At 42.5% G+C, this 24,937-nt stretch overlaps 1 protein-coding gene across 1 annotated transcript in view; it reads left to right on the forward strand.

The window, feature by feature from the left end:
* Positions 1–24,937, forward strand: part of NBAS (NBAS subunit of NRZ tethering complex) — a 334,006-nt gene that overhangs the window by 117,253 nt on the left and 191,816 nt on the right. Inside the window, exons 22-25 of the mRNA XM_047068027.1 lie at positions 4,578–4,661; positions 10,894–11,047; positions 16,115–16,300; positions 17,988–18,161. Coding sequence (XP_046923983.1) covers positions 4,578–4,661; positions 10,894–11,047; positions 16,115–16,300; positions 17,988–18,161 — 598 coding nt within the window. The remainder of the gene's footprint in view (positions 1–4,577; positions 4,662–10,893; positions 11,048–16,114; positions 16,301–17,987; positions 18,162–24,937) is intronic.

Raw genomic sequence — 24,937 nt, forward strand, 5'->3', positions numbered from 1 at the left:
ATCCTTTTGTTTCCAAGTCATGGAATACAAACAAAAAAACTTTTTGTAAGTTTATTCTTCATAAAATTTCTTTGAAATAAAACATTTATACTTAGTGTGGGAAATCACTGGTGAGAGAATAGTCGGACATAATAGAACTTGCAATACTCATTCCTTTCCTGCTGACAAATAAATGTTACCTTCAGATGAAACCAGCATGTTCATTGTTTGGAATAAAACAATGAGCCGAGTTCTCACATAAAGAATCTTAAAATTAAGCAGCTGTTACTTTGTAAAGAGGTCATTTAAGTTTACCACGGTCTTCCTTTTTTTAGTGGGGGATGATACATGTTAGGTTTTAAGATGTCTTAGGCCAAGTGGAAACAACAAAAGACCAAGATGAAATCAAGTGTATGTACACGTTCTGTGTTGATGGGACTTGAGATTCAAAGTGTAACTTTTGCAAGTCACTCAACTTCCTACAACTGTTTTCTGGGTTTTCTTGAACCACAGTGTCACCGACCTCATTTACAGATTGATTCACATGATTCCTATCTTCAGTGTGAACAGAATTAATGAAATGCTATCGCTCCACTTACCTTATGAAAGAATAAGTAGCTAAAACTTGGGCATGTTAATAAAAGTAATGGTATAAGCAGTTATTTTCAAGTGTGAAGAATGGTGAGATTTAGAGAAATAGGTATTCTGAAGTTTTCTCCCCCCCCCCCCCCCCGCCGCCCTAGAACACGACATGTCCAGCCAGCTGCCCAGATGACATGTGAGCCGTCACTGGCATGGCTTGCTGTGTCATCAGGGTCGTGGGCTCTACAGGAAAGCATTCGTGTTCTCCCTTGCAGCTCTGCAGACTCCATACACACATAAACACACACAAACACACACACTTCTGTGGCATATCTATGTTTATGACTAGATTGTGCCCCTTCCTTGCTTTATTCCAATTTTGAATTTCTGTGATACTCAAGAGAGCACTTTCATGAAAGAATTGACTATAGATGAGATACAGTCCTCACTTAAGAAATCTTTGTGCTGTTATTGAATAATTCGTTTGACATATTATTTTAGAGCCTGCTAAATGCCAGGCACTATTTTAGTTATTGAGGCAGTGGACAAAATAAACAAAAGTTCTGCCCTCAAGAAATTTATATTCTGGTTGAGGAGGAGATCTTGTCTCTGAAATGCTGTTATTTGAAGCAGGATAAAGAACTTAGAGTATTTTTATAGCAAGCATGTTAAACTCCTGAAATTTGTTTTAAAATAACTTGGTTTGTTGAAACATTCTGTAAGGAAACGAGAGAGTAGAAGGAAGGTTTTTGTGTTTTGTTTTTACATAAGTGTTGGTGATCAGACCTAAGGTCTAGCCGTATTTGGTAGAAGCTAGCTTTATCATATTAGTAATCTACTCGTATTGAGTTTGGTTTTATTTTGTAGTTTAAATATGTATGCAACTGGTCCTTACTGGGTTGTCTAAAGTTAAATTTCGGGAAGGCTCAAATGACCCCTACCTGCTGCCTACAGATCTTGCCTGGTGACTCATAGGTGTGGACCAAGGCAGTGGTGACAAGAGAATGGATTTGTGGCTGGGGGCTACACTGGAGCCCCTGGGCCCTTTCTACAGGTAGTCTAGTGTGCGAGCTGGAAGTCCGTCCACATTTGGGGTTCTGATTGTCATTTACTAGTTTTATGAGGACGGACAAGTTAAGCCAGGCCTCAGTTTTCCCACTGTGACATGAGGAAGATCATATCACCAACTACAGTAGATTGGCGGGACTAAATGAGGGTTGTGTGTTAAATGCATTTCATCCTGTCTAGTCCATAGTAAGAGCTCGATAAATGTTGCCGATCATCGGGGGTATGCTAACAGTAGGACGAATAGTGCTGTTACCGTGTTGGTGGTGATCAGCACATTTAGAAACCTTCGGTTGTGCTCTGCCTTGAAAATGCAGCAAAAATGCTTTAGTAACTCAGGACTCTTCAGGACGACTTTTTGGAGTGCACCTCAGAGCTGGAACTTGCTTTTAATACGTGTTTTGATAAAAATAGGTATGTTTTCATACCCATTTCTGTTCAGTGAAGCTTCACAAAGTTTTATAGCTTTCTAGTCTTTACCAAATGAATTATTATTTTGCTGAGGGGGCCCACGCCACTATTAATCATTTTAGTAATAACCCTTGTATCTAATATGCACTTTGTATAGAAAGTACAAATCTCAACTTGTGATACATTTTTCTAAAATTCTTTGAGAAAGCATTTTGTGTGGCTATGGAACCGTGTCTGCTTTAATTAGAAAAGGCGGTAATCGTTTGTTCGTTTTTCTTCCCCCTTGTTCCTCAGTTCACTGCTACAATTTATTCTTCTGTTGGAAGAGTGAACATCGTCATCATTGTTGTATCCCCATGTTCTCTTCTGCTTTCCATTTCAGTAGCCTGTGGTAAAGTATTAGCTATCGACATGGAAGGAAATAAAATCGTTTTTTATTGGGTGACAAATAGTGTGATTGTGGCATCCGTGCTAAATAATCATCTGTGTGATGCAGAAATTTAAGAAACGAACTCAGATACCTTCAAAAATGTATCTGGTACATAGTATGCAAGATCTGTACACACTAGCTACGAAGTGGTAAAATACTGTGCTTAAAAAATATAGTAAAGTACATTTCTTTTTGTCTGTCTCTAGAGGGGAGTTTTGACTTTGGATAATTTGCACCAGTAATAACTTGATGGGAATGCTGTTGATCGATGCACAACACTGCCCGTTCTCAGACCTTTTGGCTTCCCTCTTCTACTTGAAACCATCCCACGGGCTTGTCCAGAGGACTAGTCCCTCCATCTACGTAGTATTCAAATGTTTACAAAGTATTTCTTGTGCAAGGCATGCCACATTACCTAGTAAGAGAGGAAAGTACAAAATACAACCTGATATCAGGAAGTGCAGTCCTTTCTCTGGGGCTATGATAAATTTTAGAAAATTGCTACCATGAATACTCAGAAGTAGAGAAAATGTTTTGTTGAACTATAAAGCAGAGCAACTGAAATTTGTTCTTACAATTTTTGTCTTCTTGGGGAAGGAGCTTGGGTGGCTCAGTTGGTTAAGCATCCGACTCTTGGTTTAGGCTCAGGTCATGATCTCACACAGTTTGTGGGATTGAGCTGCAGGTCAGGCTCTGCCCTGACCGCGTGGAGCCTGCTTGGGATTCTCATTCTCTCTCTCTCTCTCTCTCTCTCTCTCTCTCTCTCTCTCTCTCTTCTCTCTCTCTCTTTTTTCTCTTGCTCTGTCCCAACCATGCTCTTGTGTGTGTGTTTGTTCTCTTTCTCCCAAGATAAATAAACATTAAAAAAAAATTGTCTTAATTCCAGACCAGATGTTTCAGTTGTCATGGGCTTATGGACTATTAGGGCCCAAAGGGACCTTCAAGCTCGCGTTTGGAGTGCTTCACTTTCGAAAGGCCTGTGCTGAGGACCGCACGGCTCGCCAAGACGCTGCCAGCCTTCTGTTTCCCGGGCTTCCCGATGCGCCTGTTGCTCTGCTCTGTTCCCGCACCCTACTGTCTTTACCTTGCTTTTCTGTCTAAATTTATTCCTAATTTCATCCAATCAGGCCTTATTTTTGCCTTTTTTAGTTCTCCTGCTATCATCTTTTGCTGATACACTTTCTTTCCACTTCTATCGAGAAATAAATGACATACATTCCTGTAGAAGTTGAGGGTCCACAGCACGATGGTTCGATTTACATACATTGTGAAGTGATTATCGCTCTAGGCTCAGCTAACGTCCATCACCTCCTATAGGTAAAGTAGAAAGGAAAGACGAGAAAGAAAAAAATGTTTCTCCTTGTGACGAGCACTCAGGATTTACTGACTTAACAGTTTCCCCATATATCCTGCAGCAGGGTGAACTCTCTCGTCATGTTGTACCCTCCATCCCTAGTGCTGTTTTCCTGGAAATCTGCATCTTTTAGCATTTAGTGTTATTTTTAACCTGCAAAATTATTTCTTCCCTCAATATTTACCTCCCTCCAGGTCTGTACTGTCAAATACGGTAGCCACCATTTAAATTTAAATTAAATTTTATGTAGCTATTTAAATTTTAATTAGCACTAATTAAAATTAAATAAAGTTCTCTTAGCCATATTTCAAGTGCTTAATACATGTGCATGTAGCTACTGGTTACTATGTTGGATAGCATAGTTACAGAACATTTCTACGATCACAAGAAGTTAGACTAAGCCTTTCGAGGGCATGGGAACATTTATGTTTACATTAAGAACGTACAACACAGGCTCTTGATGAAAGCTTTGACATGGGTGAATGAGCATATACCTGCGTTGTCCTTCAGTTCCTTGCCAGTTTTTTTGTTTTGAATTATCCTTTTCTTCTTGAACCATTTTCTGATGCAAGAGAGATCGACCATTTGGTATTTTCCACTTACGTATTGTATGTAGCCTGTATTGTGTTTGACTTACTATGTCATAAACAGGAGTGGAGGTTTAAGGTTGTGGAGAAACTTTTTGCATCATGCTCCTTGTGTAGCCAGTCACTGAGGTAATGTGTATTTCAAATACTTTCTTTTTTTTCATTTAAGTTATAACGGAGACTCCTTGGTGCTCATTCCCTGGCGTGAACACAAACACCGGGAGAAAGATTGGTGTGAGGAGCCGGAGCGCAGGTAAAGGGTGAGCTGGCGCGAGGGACCTTCATTCCTCTGGGAGGGTCACGCAGAGGGCCTGTGGACGTGGCATGTGGTCAGCGATCACGTACTTGACGGTGGTCCCTGATGTAGGGAGTTCAGGTGCGGTTGTTTTAAACACTTGGCTTGATTTTACTCCATTATGTTACAGGGTTTTTTTTTTTTAATTTTTTTTTAATGTTTTTATTTAGTTTTGAGAGAGAGAGACAGAGTATGAGAGGGGGAGGGGCAGAGAGCGAGGGAGACGCAGAATCTAAAACAGGCTCCAGGCTCCGAGCTGTCAGCACAGAGCCCGACGCGGGGCTCGAACCCACGGACCACGAGATCATGACCTGAGCCGAAGTCGGACACCCAACCGGCTGAGCCACCCAGGCAGCCCTATGTTACAGGTTGTTTTAATGGAAGAATATTAAATTCTACAAAGTAAATATTCTAAACAAATGATCCTTATATAGCAGCTCTTTTCATTTTAAAGTATTCCTTTAATTTCGTTCTTGATTCAATTTGCATTTTTATTTTTGTGAGACTTAACCTTAGAAAGCCTGAGAATGTGGAGGCATCAACTACTGGTGAAGGGGTGCGAGAGGAGGTTTGGGGCTGAAAGCAGTTGAATTCCCTTAGTCCTCACTTCTCAAGGTCAGGAAAATGTTCTGTCACCATCTAGCCTTCTGTATTTCCCCTGCATGAAATCAGATGTTTATTTTTTGGATTCATGAATTAAGGCAGAGAACCTCCAGGATGATCCAGAAATCCTCCAGCTGCCTGGGCATTAGGCACAGCGCAGGGTGGGGGTGGAGTGCTGGGGTTGAAATTGTGAGCGTTCAGTGAAAATCTATGTCTGAATGTTGGAGCCTAGGGGTACCCACCCCCTCCGAGCTCCTAGAGTGCAGGCATATTCCCCAAATAGAAGTTGGGAGAGTTCTTTTCTAGAGAAACGGAATCGTGTCTGAGAAGAGGCCTCCAGGTATTGAGATATTAGTCCCAGAAGATCAGTGCATTACCTGGTCACAGCGAAGCCAGCAAAAGAACGAGTCCTGTCAGCACACTGAGCTTCCCGGACGTTTGAGGGTTGGCGTCAGTGGGCAGGACAGACAGGAAAGGCGAAGCCAACAGAAGGTGGAACTGGAAGTCAGAGACCACACAAAAAGAAAACTTCAAAAATTATAATTAATGTTGCCCATGAGATAAGATACTGTAGTTGTGAAATAACAAAAGGATTTTATAAAACAGGGACAGAGAACTAAGAGCACTTGGGGAAATAAAAAAATAAGATAGTTGGTGTCTAACAATTAGGAAAGTTGAAAGATAAAAGCAAAGAATTTTCCCAGAAAGTAGAATAAAACTATTATAGAGCTAGATAATAAGCAAGCAAAGATAAAAAACAAGCTTAATATTCAAATTACAAGCATTCTAGAAAGAGATGACCTATCATAGAAGGGAAGAAATAAGAAATATTTCAAGTCTAGTATTTAGAATTGAAGGCTATGAGTTTTCATACTGAAATGCCCACTACACTAAAGCATACAATCATGACTTTCCCAAATATCAGGGACACAGTCTACCAGAGAGAAAAACATATTCCATAAAAGGAAGTTTGAATTAGAATGACCTCAGACATCTCCAGAACAGCACTAGGAGCTAGAAGAAAAACTTTTGCTGGAACATACTTTTTGATCGGGAATCCTGATGCAGCTAAAATCATCATTCAAGTATGAGGTTAATCATGTAAGGTCTTGTAAAATTTACCATCCATGTACATCTCATTCCAGGAAGCCGTAGGAGATGTGTTTTATTAAAATGAAGGAGTCAATTGAAAAAAGAAAGCCATTAGATTCGGAACTGGGCTCTAACATGGGCCATGGCAGTGAGAAGGCCTGGGATGACAGCTGTGCTCTGGTCGGGTGAGAGAGCAGGTAGCACAGACTGGGAAGGGGGTAGATGGCTTCAAGAGCCAGGTGTCTTGGAAAAATTTTAAAAACGGAACTGGTATATCGTCTGATGTATTTGACTATTTGGGGAAAGCTTTTAAATTTTGCTATTAATACATCTTTTGGAGAATTTGGAAAAAAATAGCAATGAATGCATATGATAGTGAATGAGACACGTAGGACAACTGGCGTTTATTAACTCCAGAAAATGAAAAGTTGTTCAAAAAGAACAATAGTTATGATAATGTACCACGTGGCTCAGGAGAAGGTAACATTCACATAATCAGAATGTAGATAATTAGTGGTTTAATCCCAACTGTGATATAGCCACAGTGGGAGGAAAGAGTGTAAGGGGAGTGGAAGGTTGTGGTTTAAGACCGCTGAACAGCAGGTAGAGTAGAGAAGTCAGGGAACAGTCCCACACACATACTGTTTGTTTGGATGTGTAGAGGAAAATCCAGGAACGTGGCTGAAAGACATGGAGGGGGACAAAGATGTCAACTGTGTATGGAATTGCTGGCTTTTTGATAGGAGTCTTTTCATGCTTTTGAATTTTTGAAGCTATGTATATGTACGGTCTGTCTGATAAATGATAAAAAACCCGTAGTGTTGATCATTGCAGATGACATTCGAAAGCTCTCTAATGTTCGTGCTAATGTTGGCCGTTTCTCTTTGTTTTGTTGTATTTTGGATATCTGAGATAATGGAGTAGGTAACTCTTAGGTACCTTTTATTACCCCCCAAAAGTTTTAGTATAATAGCAGTTGAATATTCTGCTCTGTTTTTGCTGTTTGCTTTTTAAAAGCTGTTTTTGATTTTCATTTTTAAAAATCAGAGTTGTATATATTTGCAAGTAGATTAAAATTTTTCTACAAAGCTGTGGTTAAAAAAAAAGCATCAAGAAGATGTAGCCTATGTACGTACACACACACACACACACACACACACACACACACACATACTGGAATACTACTTGGTGATGGAAAAGAATGAAATCTTGCTGTTTGTGACAATGTGGATGGAACTGGAGGGTATTATGCTAAGCGAGATAAGTCAGAGAAAGACAGATATCAAATGATTTCACTCATAAGTGGAATTTGAGAAACTTAACAGATGATCACAGGGGAGGGGAAGGAAAAATAAGATAAAAGCAGAGTGGGAGGCGAGCCATAAGAGACTCTTAAAGACAAGAGAACAAACTGAGGGTTGCTGGAGGGGGTTTGGTGGGGAGGTGGGCTAAATGGGTGATGGGCATTAAGGAGGACACTTGTTGGGATGAGCACTCGGTATCATAGGTAAGTGATGAATCACTGAGTTCTACTCCTGAAGCCAAGACCACACTGTATGTTCACTAACTTGACAATTAAAAAAAACAAAAAAACAAAACAGCAAAACCCAAACCCTCAGTCTTTTGTTTCCTTCTCCCATTTCTTGCTCTCCAGAAGCAATTACTTCTAATTCTTGTAGATGATAGTTTTTGTGTTCCGTACCTCTGAATAACCATTGTGTAGCTACTTGTTGATTGTTAAGTTCTGGCCATTACCTGTGGGTTTGTAGAAGGGAAGGGAGTGGCTGAGCATGTACCCTGCAGCTCTTGAGAGTGTGTGGGACATCCTCCACCCCACACCCCTTAACGATCCTGTGCTGCCATTTCAGGGGCGTTGCAGGGAAAAGTGGAGCTTAAATGCATGGTATTCATCCACCATATTGGACTAGAAGTCATAACTAACAATTGTAATGAGAGGTGGAAGAGGTAGGGAAACCGAAGACGGCGGGAGGTCAGTGACAGGGTGGTAGGCAGAGGTGCAGAGACACTGTTGACAGTGACCTCTCTCATTTCCGGATGGGCTTTTGAGAGAATAGCACTGGCGGAGCATCGCACCCTTCATCCCACGCTTCCAGGTCCCCACGGCCTGCGCCTTTGCTTGATTCTAGGTAGATGAAAGGCACGAGGGCATTTCCTCTCAGATCGACCACAGCGAGCCGAAACGTAAGCCAGGCTTGCTGTGCCAGAACTCCTAAAACTAGAAATGAAAAGTCAAAAGTTTCACAGAGGAAAAGATGCTTTTGAAGATGGTACAGATGTTCAGTATTCCAGGACATACCGTGTTGCTTATCCATTTAATTGGCGTCTGTCCTCTGTTAGATGCGAGAATACCAAAGAAAAGCAGATGCGGTCTCTGTAACTCGTGAGGCTTATAACCTGGCGGGGAAAATGGTCCTGTTGTAGATGACTAATGGGATGAGGGCTAGGAAGGACAAGGGCTGGGGCGCCGGGGGCCTGTAGCAGGGAGATCTCAACTTGGTGGAGGACAAGGAAGGTTGTCCCGGGCAAAATCTTGTGAAATCTGAGATTTGAACAGTGAGGGCGAGTTTGGCAAAAGAGAGGGAGCGTGTTCTGAGCAGAGGGAAGAGCGTGTTGGAAGGAGGCTCATGGCGGTGCCCTCTTTCAGGACTCAAAACAAGGACGTGGATTGCTGAAGCACCCAGGGTAAGAGTGAGATTGGCACCAAGAGGAGGCTAGAGTATTTTGTGGCGGATCACAGGCTTTAAAAGTAGGTATGGATGATGTAGCCACGTTTCTGTTTTTAGAGAGGTGACTCTTACCTGAGGACATCGTGAGTTCAGTTTGGATCTTGTTGTATTTGAAGTGCCTGTGAACCATTGAGGAGCAAAAAGCAGGAGGATTTCAGAGCTTCTGAGCGGAGGGTGGGTTCGGGGTAAAACATGGTCATTGTTGTAATAATGTGTGTGGTAGTTGATATTGTAGAGTCAGAGGTGACACCAAGCGAGAGTCCAGAGTGAGGAGAGAGGAGAGAGCCAGACTGGGAATTTGGAGGAGCCAGGATGCAGGGGTCAGCTGGAGGGGCTATCCGAGCAGAGGTGACCCAGAAGGAGCCACCAGGAAGACGAGGGACGGCAGGCGCCACCGCATACTGGAGTGAGGGAAGGGGAGCCTGTTTCTGAAAGAACGTGGTGAGATTCCATCAAACGGTGCTGAGAGGGAAATACTAAGGACTGAAGAAAATACCAGGGGACCTCAGAGTTGCTCATGGGTATTTTTCCCTGCTGACATGTGTGGCTTTAATGATCTCGGGGTATGTATGTGACTTTTCTCGTGGCAGTGATGGGAAAAACCACTGGCCAGAAAGTGAATGTCAGTTGTGAGACCAGCTGGGCAGAGGGCTGCTGGCTATAAGCACAGTACGCTGTCTGAGGCATGTGGCCAAAATGCCCAGATATTTTATGGGCTTTGTGTCTGCTCCTACATTACAGCTACTAACAATTCCAACAACAATAATACCTGTAAGTAAAAAATTAAGCACCCGCTCCGTCATACGATGTTTTATGTCTACTTTACATTATTTTGAACACTCTGGCATAGTATTTACCCATTTTATCTGAATAAAGTGAATCTAAGAGAAGTGTTAGCTCTGTAATTTGTGCAGTTTCATGCCTTTCAGCAATGGCATGCGCTTCAGTTCTGACCCCCAAGCCCCTTGCCTTGATGGTCCACTTGGCCGGGATCATCCTCCCAAAAACTCCTCGTAATTTCCCCCCCTCTCCTCCTCCCCCTCCCCCTCCCCCTCCCCCTCCCCCCTCCTCCTCCTCCCCCTCCTCCTCGTCCTCCTCCTCCCCCCCCCCCCCCCCCCCGCCTTCTTCTTTTTAATCTACGGCAACCGGCCTGAAGTTGTTCCTCTCTTTGCAAATGTCAGTAGCGTACTACATTGCTGATGCCTGCTGACGGTATACTATCAATGTAAATAAGGCGTATTTCCTTTGGTTTTTATGAACAGAGAAAACCAGGTTTCTGAATTTATATTTGAGTCAGAATCGCCTGGAGGTGTTTCACCTGAACGAGGCCTGGCCGGCCATCACAGGTAATTTTGATTTGGTACGCCTGTGGCCGGCACCCAGCCATAAGCGTTTCGTAAAATGTGCCTCCCAGGCTGATTTTGATTTTGTTAATACTCACTGGATTGATTTGTGGCATAGCTGTTTTGGTGTATCGTCCATTCTGATTTTTTACATTGGGAAGCCTAATAGGGAAATAGATTAGGCATCCCCCACATGTCCCATTTATCGTGTAAGTGTGCACATAGATACGGGAAAAGATATGCGCAGACACCCTCCCCTTTGTACACACACACATACACCATACCCCCATCTCTGTGACCGCTCCCTTCCCATCCCTGTTCCTGTCTCTCTCTCTCTCTGACTTGCACAAAATTCTAACTTTTCCCAGCATTCCAGTGACTAATTGTTCCTTTTGTGCCTTGCAGAATGGTGGTCGAGCCGCGTCTGCAAGATGAAAGTGAATTCTTGTATGCCGCACAGCCTGAGTTGCTGAGGTACAGGACGCCACCGCTCACGGTAGAGAAGGTTGTGGACTGGTATCAGACAAGAGCAGAGGAAATAGAGCATTATGCTCAACAGGTGAGGGGCGGACGACAGCCGCGACTCCGCGATGCCGGCAGAGCCGCGTCAGGCCCTCAGGATTCAGGGCACGTCGTGGCAGCTGACGGTGGTGCTAGGGAGCCTGTATTTGGTTTGCAGAGACGAGATGAATCTCTCTTACTACTTTTGCTCTTTTTTCCTTTGCCTCAGAAGCTCTTGTGGCCTTTCTGGGGATTCTTAAAGAGCAAATATACGTAAGAAAAGTTGTTCACAACCTTACTCTGAAATCAAATGTAAGCTGCGAAGTATGGTGGGACTATGGGACAGAATATGGGACAGTGGTGTCGCAGATTTTCCAAAGATTTTTAATAGGCTTAATACCATGCTAGTTGAAAAGACCGTATCACCCCAGAAATGTCTGATTAGCTCCTTGTCACGTTGCAGTAAGGCAGCTGATTTTTATTTTGCTTTTTAGGAATTTGGGTTTGAGGCTCTGTCTCTAATGTTTTCTTTAAGTTGAAGCCTAATTTCCCTCCGTTCCCCTGTGCCTTTTTGGAGCCACATAAGAACTGCATCAGACGGGCTGTGGAAGAGAGAGAGCAGATTGTACGGAAGCTTAGGAGATCTGAATACTCATCTTAACTCTTTGCTAACACGCCTTGTAACTCTGAACCTGCCACTTACCTTTTCTGCCTGTTTATTTTCTGCCTGTTCATGGGGTTAGTGTTTTTTTTTTTTTTTAGTGTTTGTTTATTTTTGGGAGAGAGACAGAGTGTGAGTGGGGGAAGGGCAGAGAGAGGGAGACACAGAATCCGAAGCAGGCTCCAGGCTCTGGACACAGAGACCGACACAGGGCTTGAACTCATGAACCGCGAGATCATGACTTGAGCCGAAGTTGGACACTTAACCGATGGAGCTACCCAGGCGCCCCTCATGGGGTTGCTTCTTATACCAAGGTCAACGAAACAAAGAAAATACACAGGAGAGAACATTACCAATTCTGCTAATTGAGGGCCTTGCAAATATCAGCAATAGTTGTCTTCGGCTTAGAGGACAGAAGTTGGCAATTCAGACTGAAGAATGGCAGAAGGCACTTTGAAACCTCATTCAGGGTCCGGCTGATGCATGACTTTTGCTTTTTACTTGCGGTCTTGGCTTTGGACCACCCATCCTACCATCAGTTTTGCACTTCACGGGAAGGCCGATTCTAAAAGGTCTGATGAGCAGCAGCACTGTGGGAAGGAACTTTCATCCCTTTGTTTAAATTTCTACTTAGTGATTGGCACAGCTCTGTGTCTCCATTTGATAGTCTTCTTGAATTTCTGCTTCCATCTCATTCCTATTTTTAGTAGTCATGGAATTGAAGGTGAATTATTTATTGGAGCTGATGGCACTATTATTGACCAAACTTTTTTTCTGGGGGGGGGGGCGGGCCAAGAATATTTATGATGGACTTTCCAGGTTTTTGAAGATGGCTAAGGACCATAGTATGCTTGAAAATGTCTAGAATCATAAGGTGCTGGAAGAGAACCTCTGGAGGTGCTCCCGTTGTGCTCTTTGGACCTCGGGTGACAGTGATGTGTCAGGTTTATCGATTGTAACAAGTGAACCGTTCCGGTGGGGGATGTAGATGGTGTGGGAGGCTGTGGGTAAGTGGGGGTAGAGGCTGTATGGGAAGTTGCTGTACTTTCTGCTCGGTTTTGCTGTCAGCCTAACACTGCTCTAAAAGGTAAAGTCTATAAAAAATAAACAGAAAGGAGACTGCAGAGCTCTTGGAAATTAAAATTTTTTTTAATGTTTATTTATTTTTGAGAGAGTGAGAGAGCGAGGGACAGAGAGAATTCCAAGCAGCCTCCATGTCATCAGTGTAAACTCCGACGTGAGGCTTGAACCCACAAACCAGGAGATCATGACCTGAGCTGAAGCCGGATGCTCAACTGACTGAGCCACCCAAGCACCCCTGAAATATAAATTTTTTAACAGTCTCGCAAGAATTCCTAGACATCTTAAATTCATCATCTGAGGAATTGGGAATAATTACAAAGGAAGCAAAGTGATTTTGGGGGTGCTTTATTTATCTGCTTCGTATTCCTTCATCCCTTTCCTTCATTTAAAAACCCTTCTATCAGAAGCCTTGCTCTTTTGCTCCATTTTGTTTACTAATGTTTCATGTGGCTTACGCTACGAAGTGTATCTAACGTAGTTTCATCTTTTTCATTTTTAGAGGCTTAATTGATGTGGGACTTCTTTTTCCTTAGTGCCTACAAATGCCTTTAGCAGAACTTGTTTGTTGGATTAGAGAATGTGTATAATGTGAAATGTATCCGGTGAGGGCTTGGGGTACACGGCCAAATTGAAGTTGTATTAGAGCCCACTTTCATTTAAGGTGTCAAGTAATTTGGTTCCAAAGCTTTTGTACTTCAGTAAGTATCTGGGAGAGCCACAACTTCAAGGCCGATATTAGAAAACCAAATCTGGATCACAAAATTGGTGAGTGTATTACAAATGGCTAATGTGCTGTGTATGTCTTCAAACTATTAGTTGCACAGAGTTGTGTTTCATGCATCAGGTTTTCTTCATGCTTTCTGAAAATTCACATGTGATAGTTTTTTTTTTTAATTGATATACAGGTAAATCTGTCTTTTCAGACATGACCTGTGTTTTTATTACTAGAAATTAGGTAAAAAACGCATTTATCTGTTGAGGTGTTTCCACATCATTCCTGTTTTGCCTCATGCCTTACCTACAGACGGTTTTTCCCCCTTGTGTTTATTGGCACCATATGCATTTCTTCTTTGTTCATTGCATCTGTACCAGTCAGTGCCTGGGTCTTATTAGAAGGGCTTGGAGGGTGGTCCTTGAATACTGCTGTTCCTGCCTCGCCTTGATGCGCTGCCCCTCCCCCTTCTCTGCTTTCCCGGATCTACCACCTCGGCCTCATTCCCACTCATTCCCAGAAGATGATTTGCCTGTGTTTCACTGGGAAACTTGAGAACTCGCTTCCCTTTGTCCTTCCTCTTTCCGCCTTTTCCCAGAGAAAGAGGCCTCTTCTCTTGCGTTCAGGCTGCTGGAGTCCACACTCCCCCCTGCTCAGGGCTGTTCTGTCTGTCATCTTTTCTCTCTCCCCAGTGGCTTCAACCTCTCCTTCTCTGCTCTGTCAACTTTTTTTTTTTTTTTTTGGTCCTAAAGTTGAAGTCACTCCTGTTTTTTTAAATACAACAACAACAAAGAGCCATATTCTCCCTGGCTTTGGCTGCAGCTGCCTTCCTTCTGTCGCAGCTCATCTCGGACATAGTCCCCTCCGCTCTTTGTGATCACTTTCTCCACGTTTCTTTGCTCCTCGTTTGTCTGGAGTCCGGCCACCCCTGCCGTTCCACTGAAACTGCTTCTTAATGTCAAGTCCCCTTCCTCTGTTACTTTACTGCTTCATCCTTTGACACCACTGCTTCCTCCTTCCCGCAGGCTCCTCTGTGTGGCTTCTGTGATGCCCTCGTGCTTTCCCCTCATCCTTGTCTTAGCCATTCGTTTTCATCTCTTCTGGGTGGCCCATGTCTTCTGGCTTTGTCCCCCAGGGTGCTGCTCTTGTCACTAGTAGAGAGTCTTCTGACACCAGTAAGTGCAGCTGTCTGAACCGGTCTGCCTGCTTCCTGTTCAGTCCACTTCCAGCCCACCATTCAGCACGTACTTACCAAACGAATGCTCTTTCTCGGGCGGACATCTGCTCCTGACATGCCTCAGTTCAAAATCCTTTGGCCGTATTTGGATTTCAGGATAATCTGCCCCTTCCATAGCTCAGTAAACAGTGTTCTCTGTTGTGTGGTGCCTCCCTACTGCCCCAGCCATTTTGCTCATTGCTTCGCTTCATCCAGTCTTTGGGATCCTGCAGAATGAACTGTACTTTCACAACACGGGACGCTTCTCTGCCTTCCATGCTATTCTCCTGCCCTCCTTCCTTGTGACCTGCCAATATCCACAGATTCTTTTTTTCTTTTTGTTAAGTTTATTTATTTATTTTGAGTGAGAGAGAGAGCAAGAGAGGGAGAGAGCGAATCCCAAGCAGGCTCCTCACTCAGTGCCCAATGTGGGGCTTGAACTCACGAACCACGAGATCATGACCTGAGCTGAAATCAAGAGTCGGACGCTTAACCGACTGAGCCCCCCAGGTGACCCCAGTATCCACGGATTCTTTACAGCACATTTTAAGTGTTCCTCCCTCAGGGAGACTTTGTGGCACTCGCAGGTGGGGCCATGTGCCCCCTTCTTTGAGGCCCCACTCATCCTTGCTCTACTTCAGTCTTTGATTTACTGGGTGAGTTTTCCTATGAGGTGGAGATCATTGAAGGAAGAGACCTCATCAGTTTTCTATTCCTAACACTTAGAATGGTGCTTGGTTCATGGAAGGTCCTTAGGAAATAACTGGTAGTCTAGGATAAGGGTGTAAGTGAGTAGTATGAGAAGCAGTGAGTTAAGGCCACGTTAGATGATTTTGCCATCAGCCCGAATTATGTCCTTTCATAAACCCAATCAAGTGATAGGGAGTCAAATTGCTGTGTCCTGAGCATGTCTAGGAAAATCATACTTCGTCTTGGTCTCAGTGAAGGGCAAATATTTGAATGGAGACAGAGAAAGTGTCTACCAGAGTTCATCATTCAGCAAGTATTTATTGAATGTTTTTTATATAGGAGGCACTGTGGAAGGGTAGGTAGTGAACAGGAATATGAAAGCAAACATTTTGTTTTTGGAGCAGAATGATATAGTGAAAGTAGGATTAATTTGGCATTATCACTAAATAGCTCCCCCTCGCCCCCCGTGTTAATGTCGTAAGAATAGACAAATATATATGAAATTGCTCTTAAACTGTCATGCTCTATGAATTTAAGATGTTTGTCTTTCATTATCTTCAGTATTTCTCACTGATTCTTTTGAAACAGTTTGCTCATATATTTGCTAAAGAACTCTAATGTTTTTGTATTAAATAAATGTATGTTACTGATAATGCAATCTTATAGAAGATGATCACAAGAGTCCGATTCTGTACAGGAGGCTTTGACTGTAGAAGATGTGGGAGATGAAACACTCAGTCTTCCTGTCGCTTTTCTGTTTCAGGTCGACTGTGCATTGTCACTCATTCGACTCGGAATGGAGCGGAACATTCCCGGTTTGCTGGTTCTCTGTGATAATTTGGTTACCCTGGAAGCCTTAGTTTACGAAGCCGGGTGCGATTTAACCCTAACCTTGAAAGAACTCCAGCAGATGAAAGACATTGAAAAACTAAGATTGCTAATGAGTAGTGTACGTTTTATTTTAACTTTTTGTGTACTTGGATTAACGTGGGTCTCAAAGCCAAAGATAAAATGGCCTCCAAACCTGAGAATTTAGTAAATAAAGGAAGGTTTCTTGACTTAAAAAAAAAAAAAAAATCCAGTTTTTGAATAAATTACTGAAGGCACCCCAAGCTATTTTGGCTGTTCTTGTACCTTGCTTGCCCTTTATTCATAATCATCTGTATATAACTTCTTTTTTTTCTTTTAGCTAGCAGATTTCTAAACTAGCTGGTCATTCTAGGAGTCATGTTTCTAGGCCTTCACTGTTAAAATTCCCAATTACTTCTCTGTTTTGCTTACACAAAAGTACTGGATTCAGAGGGCTGGGTGCTTGTGTGAAGAAAACATCTTGGCTTAGTGGTTCGTAAGTTCAGGAGGGTTTGCCCAGCCACTTTTAGATTCTTCTTGGGTCACCCTGGAGAGGAAATACACCCCCCAACGTTAGAACCTGGTTTCTCATGAACCCACTGAATAGAGAGGCACCTTTGAGACCAGAACGGTGGGGCTGTGGGGGGCCAGCTGTCACAGGCCAGACTGGTTCTAAGCGGCCCGGGAAGTCATGGAATCCTTGTCCCTGCGCTGCCCCACGCGCTCTCCTTTCTCCCTGACTCTTCTCTTTTTTTCTCATGTACTTTCTTTTTCGTCTTCCTTCCTTTTTCTCTCTTGTCCTCTTTCTCCCTCTTACCAGTCAGCCTTTTCTCTCTCCCTCTGGCCCTGCCTTCCATTTTGCTTACTAGTTTTTCCCCCCCCACTGATTATCCAGCCAGTGAGAATTGATTTGTGTTACATGTAAGACTCCTCTTAGGGGATTTAGGTGTTATCTCCTGGGGTAATTAAAAGAAGGAATTGTATGATGTCAGGGAGAATGAGTAAAATTATGTGTGTCATTTGGAGTTTTGTGAAGGTGGATGTAAAGGGGAAAAACAAAACAGGAAAAGGAAAAGGAAGGGAGAGACTCTGGGATTCAGAGACTATTCTGAAGTAGTTGTCTTCTAGAGGTTTTTGTTTTGTTTTAAGTTTATTTATTTTGAGAGAGAGCTAAAGAGAGTGTGGGGAGGGGCAGAGAGAGAGGGAGAGAGAGAATCCCAAGCAGGCTCCTCACTGTCAGTGCAGAGCCCGACATGGGGCTCGAACCCATGAACTGTGAGATCTTGACCTGAGCTGAAACCAAGAGTCAGATGCTCAACCAACTGAGCCCCAGCTGCCCTCCTTCTAGAGCTTTTTTTATGCTCCTCTGTCTCTTTGCTTTTTTCTGTTTTATTCTTCCCATCTCTAGGCTCGCTTGTTCTCTCTCCATCTCTCGAGACATCTTTTACACGCACACACACACACTTTTGTAGGTAGAACCTCTCTTTACTCTGGGAGACCTCATGTTGGAGCAGTAGTAGTAACATTTTTGTCTTCCAGAGCTGGGCATAGGCTGCGAGGGACCCAGAGTGGCCCTGGTCCTGAAGAGAGGGCCCCAAGTGCTGTCCACTGTACAAGCCCCAGGCAGAAGGCCATTCTGCTACCTCTCAGGCTGCCTGGGAGAGGTGAACCAGAGTGTCTGTTTTAGGAAGTGTTGGCCTTCAACTCTTTAACATCAGTCTCTTGAACTTGTTGTCTGGTATGATAGGTATTTAATGTGTGTTTGTTTTGGTTGATTGTATTTTCAGTGTTCTGAGGACAAGTATGTGACAAGTGCCTACCAGTGGATGGTTCCCTTCCTTCATCGTTGTGAGAAACAGTCTCCTGGTGTGGCTAATGAGCTATTAAAAGAATATTTAGTAACTTTAGCTAAAGGGGACTTAAAATTTCCCCTGAAGATATTTCAGCACTCCAAACCAGATGTAAGTAGAAACTCTAACTTCTAAAAAAATCTTTGCACTTCTTCCTCTGCATAATTATGTCTTATTTGTCAGTTTGTTATAATAGGCTTTGCAAGTAACTTCACTTGAAACAGACAAGAAAATGGTTGTCATATTATTCTTTAAAAGTGTTTCAACAATTCAGTCCACTAATTTTTTGGAAGTTTATATGTACTTTGATTTATTTACTCATAAGTTTGTTGACTTTCTATTATATTGATTATATATATAGATATATATCAATACCAAAAAAACTAATAGTTGATAGATACTGAATTCTTACTATAGATAGGCACTCTAGAAGTGTTAACCCATTTAATCCTTATAGCAATCCTATGATGTAGATATTTTTTATTAATATTGGAGGGAAAGAAAATTGTGATCTAGTGTGGTTAGGCAGTTGTCCAGGGTCACAAGGTTAGGAGTGGATCCTGGGTTCACACATAGGTATTCTAACTTCACAGCTGTTTTCTTAACCAGTATGCTTTACCCTAAAGCCAGGAGAAGAAGAAAAGATTCTCACCCTTTAGGACCTTCAAAATACTTATGAAAATCTTTAGGATGTCATAAGGAACTCTGATTTTTCTTAATATCTCTTGTATTTGCTTAAGACTACTATATATTGGCTCTCAAACAACACAGCATTTAGGAGCACCAACCCCTGCCCCCCCACGTAGGTGAAAATCCATTTATAATTTTGACTCTCCCAAAACTTCCAACTATCAGTAGCCTACTGTTGACCTTACCGATAACATAAATAGCCGGTTAACACGTTTTGAATGTTATATGTATTCTGTACTGTATCTTCATAATAAAGTAAGCTGGAGAAAAGAAAACGTCATTAAGAAAATCATAAGGATGAGAAAATACATTTACAGTCCTGTCCCGTATTTATAAACAATTGGCATATAAGTGGACACACAGTTCAAGGGTCAGCTGTGTTTAAAGCTCTGTACTGCTGTAGAATTCAAGTCGTTGTTCACATTCACTGGCAATAAGTCATTTTGTTAAGTACAGTATACTTTAGCAAAGTAAATAACCTCTTAATTTAGCCATAAATCAAATATGTTGTTTTAAGAGATACTGGCTCCCTTTCTGTTGGCAGTGGCTCAAGTGGGGTGGCATGGCCACTTGAACGCCCTGACTTTGTAGTGAGAGTCAAAGGGTTGGATTGGGGTTCAAGCCAGAGGCCATTGAAGCCTTCTTCCAATCCAGAATTCGAATTGAGTGCACTTCCTTGAGCTAACCTTTATTGCAGTCTGAAGTCTTCTGAGGTGTATGGTCTTAAGCGGTATAATCCAGATAAAAAAGGAAAACGTTGCTTAGCTAACCTTACACATTTTTTGGTTTCTGAAAGGGTCGTTTTTCAGAAATATATCTATTCTTTGGCGTTTTAAAATTTTCTATCTTCTCATAAGCAGCTCCCGTTTAGTATTCTGGTTTTGAATTTGGGGTGGTTTACTGTGAGCCAAGGGTGGGTTGCTTAAGACCGCAGAACACAATGTGAGAAGCAGGATGGATTGAAAATGAATGTTTTATGAGGAAGAAGGAAGTGACTTTAAATTCTTTCTAGTAATCTTGTTTGTGATACTTCTTCCTTACAGAGTCTTGTAAATCCTTTGTATGTCATCAGCTTTTTGTTGTTTTTACTTGGCAATTTAGCATGTGCCTTTTGAATAAAACATACGGTCATTTGCTTTTGTTGAAATATGTAAACATCAAAGCAGAGAACAATGGAGTTGCTGGGCTCTTCCTTTCTGATCCAACCTCTATATTTCTAACAATATTATCTTTCCACAACAGAACTTTGCTCATGTTCATGGATCATGATCTATGGGAAGCCTCCAGTGGCTTACCAATGTCCACAGGGTAAACGTTAGGCTCTCTAGAGGGTTCTTTGTGGTCTGTTTCTAGTCTGCCTCTTGAGCCTCGTTTACCTCTGTGAAGGAATGTGCTAGTTCACTCACACTGAACTTCTCACCCTGTCTTCACCGTGTTCGGTCTTTCATGTCTCTTTATGTCTTAATAGACTGTCTCCTTTGTTAGGGATGGTCAACTTCTCTTCCCTTCCCTTTGCAGACACCTACCTGCCCTTCAAGATCCTGCTGTCTAAGATTCCCTCTGCTGGGAGACCTGTGACTTACCTGTGCTATGACAGGTCTTGTCCCTGCCTCCGTAATAACCCATGTCACACTCTCATAATTGGTGTTTATTTATTTTTATTAAAACACTCATGTTTGTCTCTCCCACCCTTGTTTCCTATGTGTGTTCTCTATGTCCCCTGCATCTGTGTGTTGCCAGAGTGTCAGTGCCTTGTAGAGAGCAGGTGCTCAGTAAATTTTGTGAGGGCAGATGATGAGCGAGGGACTGAAACTGGGTTTCATTATGATGCTTTAGATCACTTGATTCCATTTGTTTGCTTATGAGGATTGTGCTTGGAGCATTGTTTTTATTTTATTTTACTTGGCCCTTTCCAAAAAGATCTGCCATGTGTTAGGCGCAGAGTATTTACAGTAATATCACGGGAGCAGTGATTTCTGTATCAGACCTCTTGGACTAAGTTACGCTGCATTAACAAATGAGTAGGTCAGAACAGACATTCATCACTCGCAAGTGTCATACAGGCTGTGTCTGGGCTTCTCTTGTGTTCCATGTCTTGTTCGCTCTGGGACGTGGCTAAAAGAGCAGGCCCCCTTTGCTGAGCTGTGGCACAGGGAAAAAGAACAAAGTGGAACTGCACAGTGACTCTTAAAACTTAGCTCAAAGTATGTCACGTGACATCCGGTCACATTTCACAGGCTAGAGGAAGTCTGTGGCCAAGCCTGATGTTAATAAGGCAGGGAAGAAGGGAGTGCATATTTGGGGACAATAATACAGATACATACTTGCCCTTTTACCTGTAGTGTATGCTACAAACTCTTCTTCTTTTGTATAACATCCTGATTTTAAGCACTCCTCTGTGATTTTAAGCTGCTGTTCTTTGCTTGAATGGCCCTTTGGAAAGTAGAACTTGTGAAGGAACTTGGGCAAGTCTGGATGAAGAGGATTTGGGAATAAAATATTCTGCCTTCTCATGTTCTCTGTCTGCTATACTAGCATTTTAAAAATGCATCTGTATGGGAACTATGAACTTAAATTTTTTTGATTGTTATTTATTTTGAGAGAGAGAGAGAGAGTGAGTGAGCCAGTGTGAGCAGGGGAGGGGCAGAGGGAGAGGGAAGAGAGAATCCCAAGCAGGTTCTGCACTGTCATCACAGATCCTAATGCTGGGGCTCGAACTCACAAACTCTGAGCAGATCAAGAGTTGGACGTTTAACTGACTGAGCCACCCAGGTGCCCAAGACTTTAAAACAAAAAGTGGGGGGGTGCCTGGGTGGCCCAATCGATTAAGCAACCAACTTATGCTCAGGTCATGATCTCACAGTTTGTGGATTCGAGTCCCATGTCAGGCTCTGTGCTGACAGCTCAGAACCTGGAGCCTGCTTCGGATCCTGTGTCTTCCTCTCTCTCTGCCCCTACCCAACTTGTTCTCTGTCTCTCTGTCTCTCTCTCTCTCTCTCTCTCTCTCTCTCTCTCTCAAAAATAAATAAACATTAAAAAAAATAACAGTCTGCTAGGCCCAACCCAGATATAATGAGAATTTGGGGGGTAGGGATCTGGAATGTGCACTTGACGATTTATCTAGTGATTCTGGTGGAAATCCACTTGCTATATGCTGCAAATAATTCCCACTCCTGTTTTTCTGTTCCTCCTGTCGTTCTCTTAGTGATGAAGGTCACTTTCATCTGACGGGGAATCAAACTGTTTCAAGGTTCAGAAGGACTTTCCTCTTTGCAGCTATCCTATATTTCTATGGTGCAGTCCTCCAGAGGCCTGAGTTTGGAAGCTTTGGGTGCTGACATAGGCCCTGTATCCCAGCAGTGGCACAAATGGGAAAGTCTACTTAACACTTTAAACTCTTGTCTTCAATTTCCCGCTTGCCTACTTTTGGCCCATACTCCTTAGGGAACTGAAAAATTTATACTCTACCATGCAGTTAAGTATGGTAACCTCTAGCCATGTGAGGCTATATAAATTAAAATAATAAAATTAAAAATTCATTTATTCAGTTTCCCCAACTTTCTGTTATTTCTAGTATTTTGTAATTACAAACGATGCTGTAGTGAATAACTTGTTCCCATGTGGTTTTGTGTCTTTGATGTTTATTTTATTTATTTATTAAAAAAATTTTTCTTTAATGTTTATTTTTGAGAGAAAGAGAGAGAGAGAGAGCGAGCGAGCGTGAGTGGGAGAGAGGGAGACACAGAATCCAAAGCAGGCTCCAGGCTCTGAGCTGTCAGTACAGAGCCCGACATGGGGCTTGAACTCATGAACCACAAGATCATGACCTGAGCTGAAGTCAGACGCTTAACCGACTTGAGTCACCTAGGCGCCCCACGTTTATTTATTTTTGAGAGAGAGAGACAGAGCATGAGTAGGGGAGGGCCAGAGAGAAAGGGAGACACAGAATCCGAAGCAGGCTCCAGGCTCTGAGCTGTCAGTACAGAGCCCTTTGTGGGGCTCGAACCCATGAACCGTGAGATCACGACCTGAGCCGAAGTCGGACGCTTAACCGACGGAGCCACCCGGGCGCCCCGGTTTTGTGTCTTTGGTATGCCTTCAAGGTGTGTTCCTACGATGGGCATCCTGAGCCTACAGGCAAGGGTTGTGTCGGCATTGCCAGAGTTTCCTTCGGGGCGGTGGGGACGGGGGATGGTTGGTCCAGTTGACATTCCTTCCAGCAGTATAAGACCATGCTTGTTGCTCTACAGTTTTGTGGACAGAATTCATTGCCATAGTTTAACATGTTTACTAATGTGGGAAGTGGAAAGTGGTATTTCAGGTGTGTTTTAATTTGCATTTAATTATGAGTGAATTTGAAATGTCCTCATGTATTTGAGCGGATTATCTCTTTTTTGGTTACTTGTCCATTCCTGTCTTCTCCCCGTTTTTCATTTGGATTTTTGTTCCTTTGTGCTTTGCTTTTGTAGAAATTCAGGTACATTGGCGTAATTACCCCCCTTTTTAATGGTATGGATTGTGTATATTTCTTTCAGTTGGTAGATTATCTTTTGACTCTGTCTCTGGTGGGTTATGTCAGCCAGAATTTTTATCTCTATGTGTAGACAAATTGAGCAATTTTTTATTGCCTCTGTATTATGAGTCATGGTGAGCAAGCTTTTCCCTCCAAGGTCAAAGAAGAATCCACTCATTTTCTTTCAGTACTTGTATGATTTTATTTTTCTGGGTGGATCCATAATCTACTTGGAGTTCACTATGTGTAGACAAATTGAGCAATTTTTTATTGCCTCTGTATTATGAGTCATGGTGAGCAAGCTTTTCCCTCCAAGGTCAAAGAAGAATCCACTCATTTTCTTTCAGTACTTGTATGATTTTATTTTTCTGGGTGGATCCATAATCTACTTGGAGTTCACTTTTTTGTGTGGTGACATGAGGTCTAATTTCTTTCCTCAGATGGCTACCTAGTTGTCCCAGCACCATTTATTACAAATTTGGTCTTTTCTAGAGTGATTTGAGATGCCACCTTTGTCTTATATCAGATTTCCATTTAGTTCTAATTCTAGACTTAAAAAAATTTTTTTGCAAGTTTATTTATTTTTGAGAAAGAGAGACTGAGTGTGAGCGGGGGAGGGGCAGAGAGAGAGGGAGACACAGAATCCGAAGCAGGCTCCAGGCTCCAAGCTGTCAGCACAGAGCCTGATGCGGGGCTTGAACTCATAAACTGTGAGATCATGACCTGAGCCAGAGTCGGATGCTCAACCGACTGAGCCACTCAGGCTCCCCTAGAGGTTTTATATTGTTACTGGTTTGTCTGTACACTGGGACCAACTGTTTAATTGTAGAGATTTTATAGTGTGCTTTTAAAGTCTGGTAAGGGTGGTGTTCCTTTATGGTTTTTCTCCCTAGGTTTTTTTTTTTTTTTTTTTTAAGCTATTCTTATAAAAGTTTGTTTCTTCATCTGAACTGTAGTACAACTTGTTTGATTCCATAAAATAGCTTATATTTACTGTGATTATATTAGATTTGTAAATTAGCCTAGCAAGACTAATATTTATTTATTTATTGAAGTTTTAAGGTTCAGTTAATTAATTTCATGCACATGCACGAGCATAAGCTGGGGAGGGGCAGAGAGAGCAAGAGACCAGTATCTCTATAACATCCAGTCATCCTATTCAAAAAGAGGGGGTATCCCTCTTGCACTGTTGGTGGGGATGCAAACGGGTGCCTTTGGAAAATAGTATGGAGGTTTCTCAAAAAATTAAAAATAGACCTATCCTATGACCCAGTAATAGCACTGCTAGGAATTTACCCAAGGGATACAGGAGTGCTGATGCATAGGGGCACTTGTACCCCAATGTTTATAGCAGCACTTTCAACAGTAGCCAAATTATGGAAAGAGCCCAAATGTCCATCAACTGGATAAAGAAGTTGTGGTTTATATACACAATGGAATGCTACGTGGCAATGAGAAAGAATAAAATATGGCCTTTTGTAGCAACGTGGATGGAACTGGAGAATGTTATGCTAAGTGAAATAAGTCCTACAGAGAAAGACAGATACCATATGTTTTCACTCCTATGTGGATCCTGAGAAACTTAACAGAAGACCATGGGGGAGTGGAAGGGGGAAAAAAAAAAGTTACAGAGAGGGAAGGAGGCAAACCATAAGAGACTCTTAAAAAATGAGAACAATCTGAG

This window comes from Lynx rufus, unplaced genomic scaffold (assembly GCF_022079265.1).
Source record: "Lynx rufus isolate CCGP_SWC_20201006 ecotype Redwood Valley unplaced genomic scaffold, mLynRuf1.p SCAF_8, whole genome shotgun sequence".
NCBI lineage: Eukaryota > Metazoa > Chordata > Mammalia > Carnivora > Felidae > Lynx > Lynx rufus.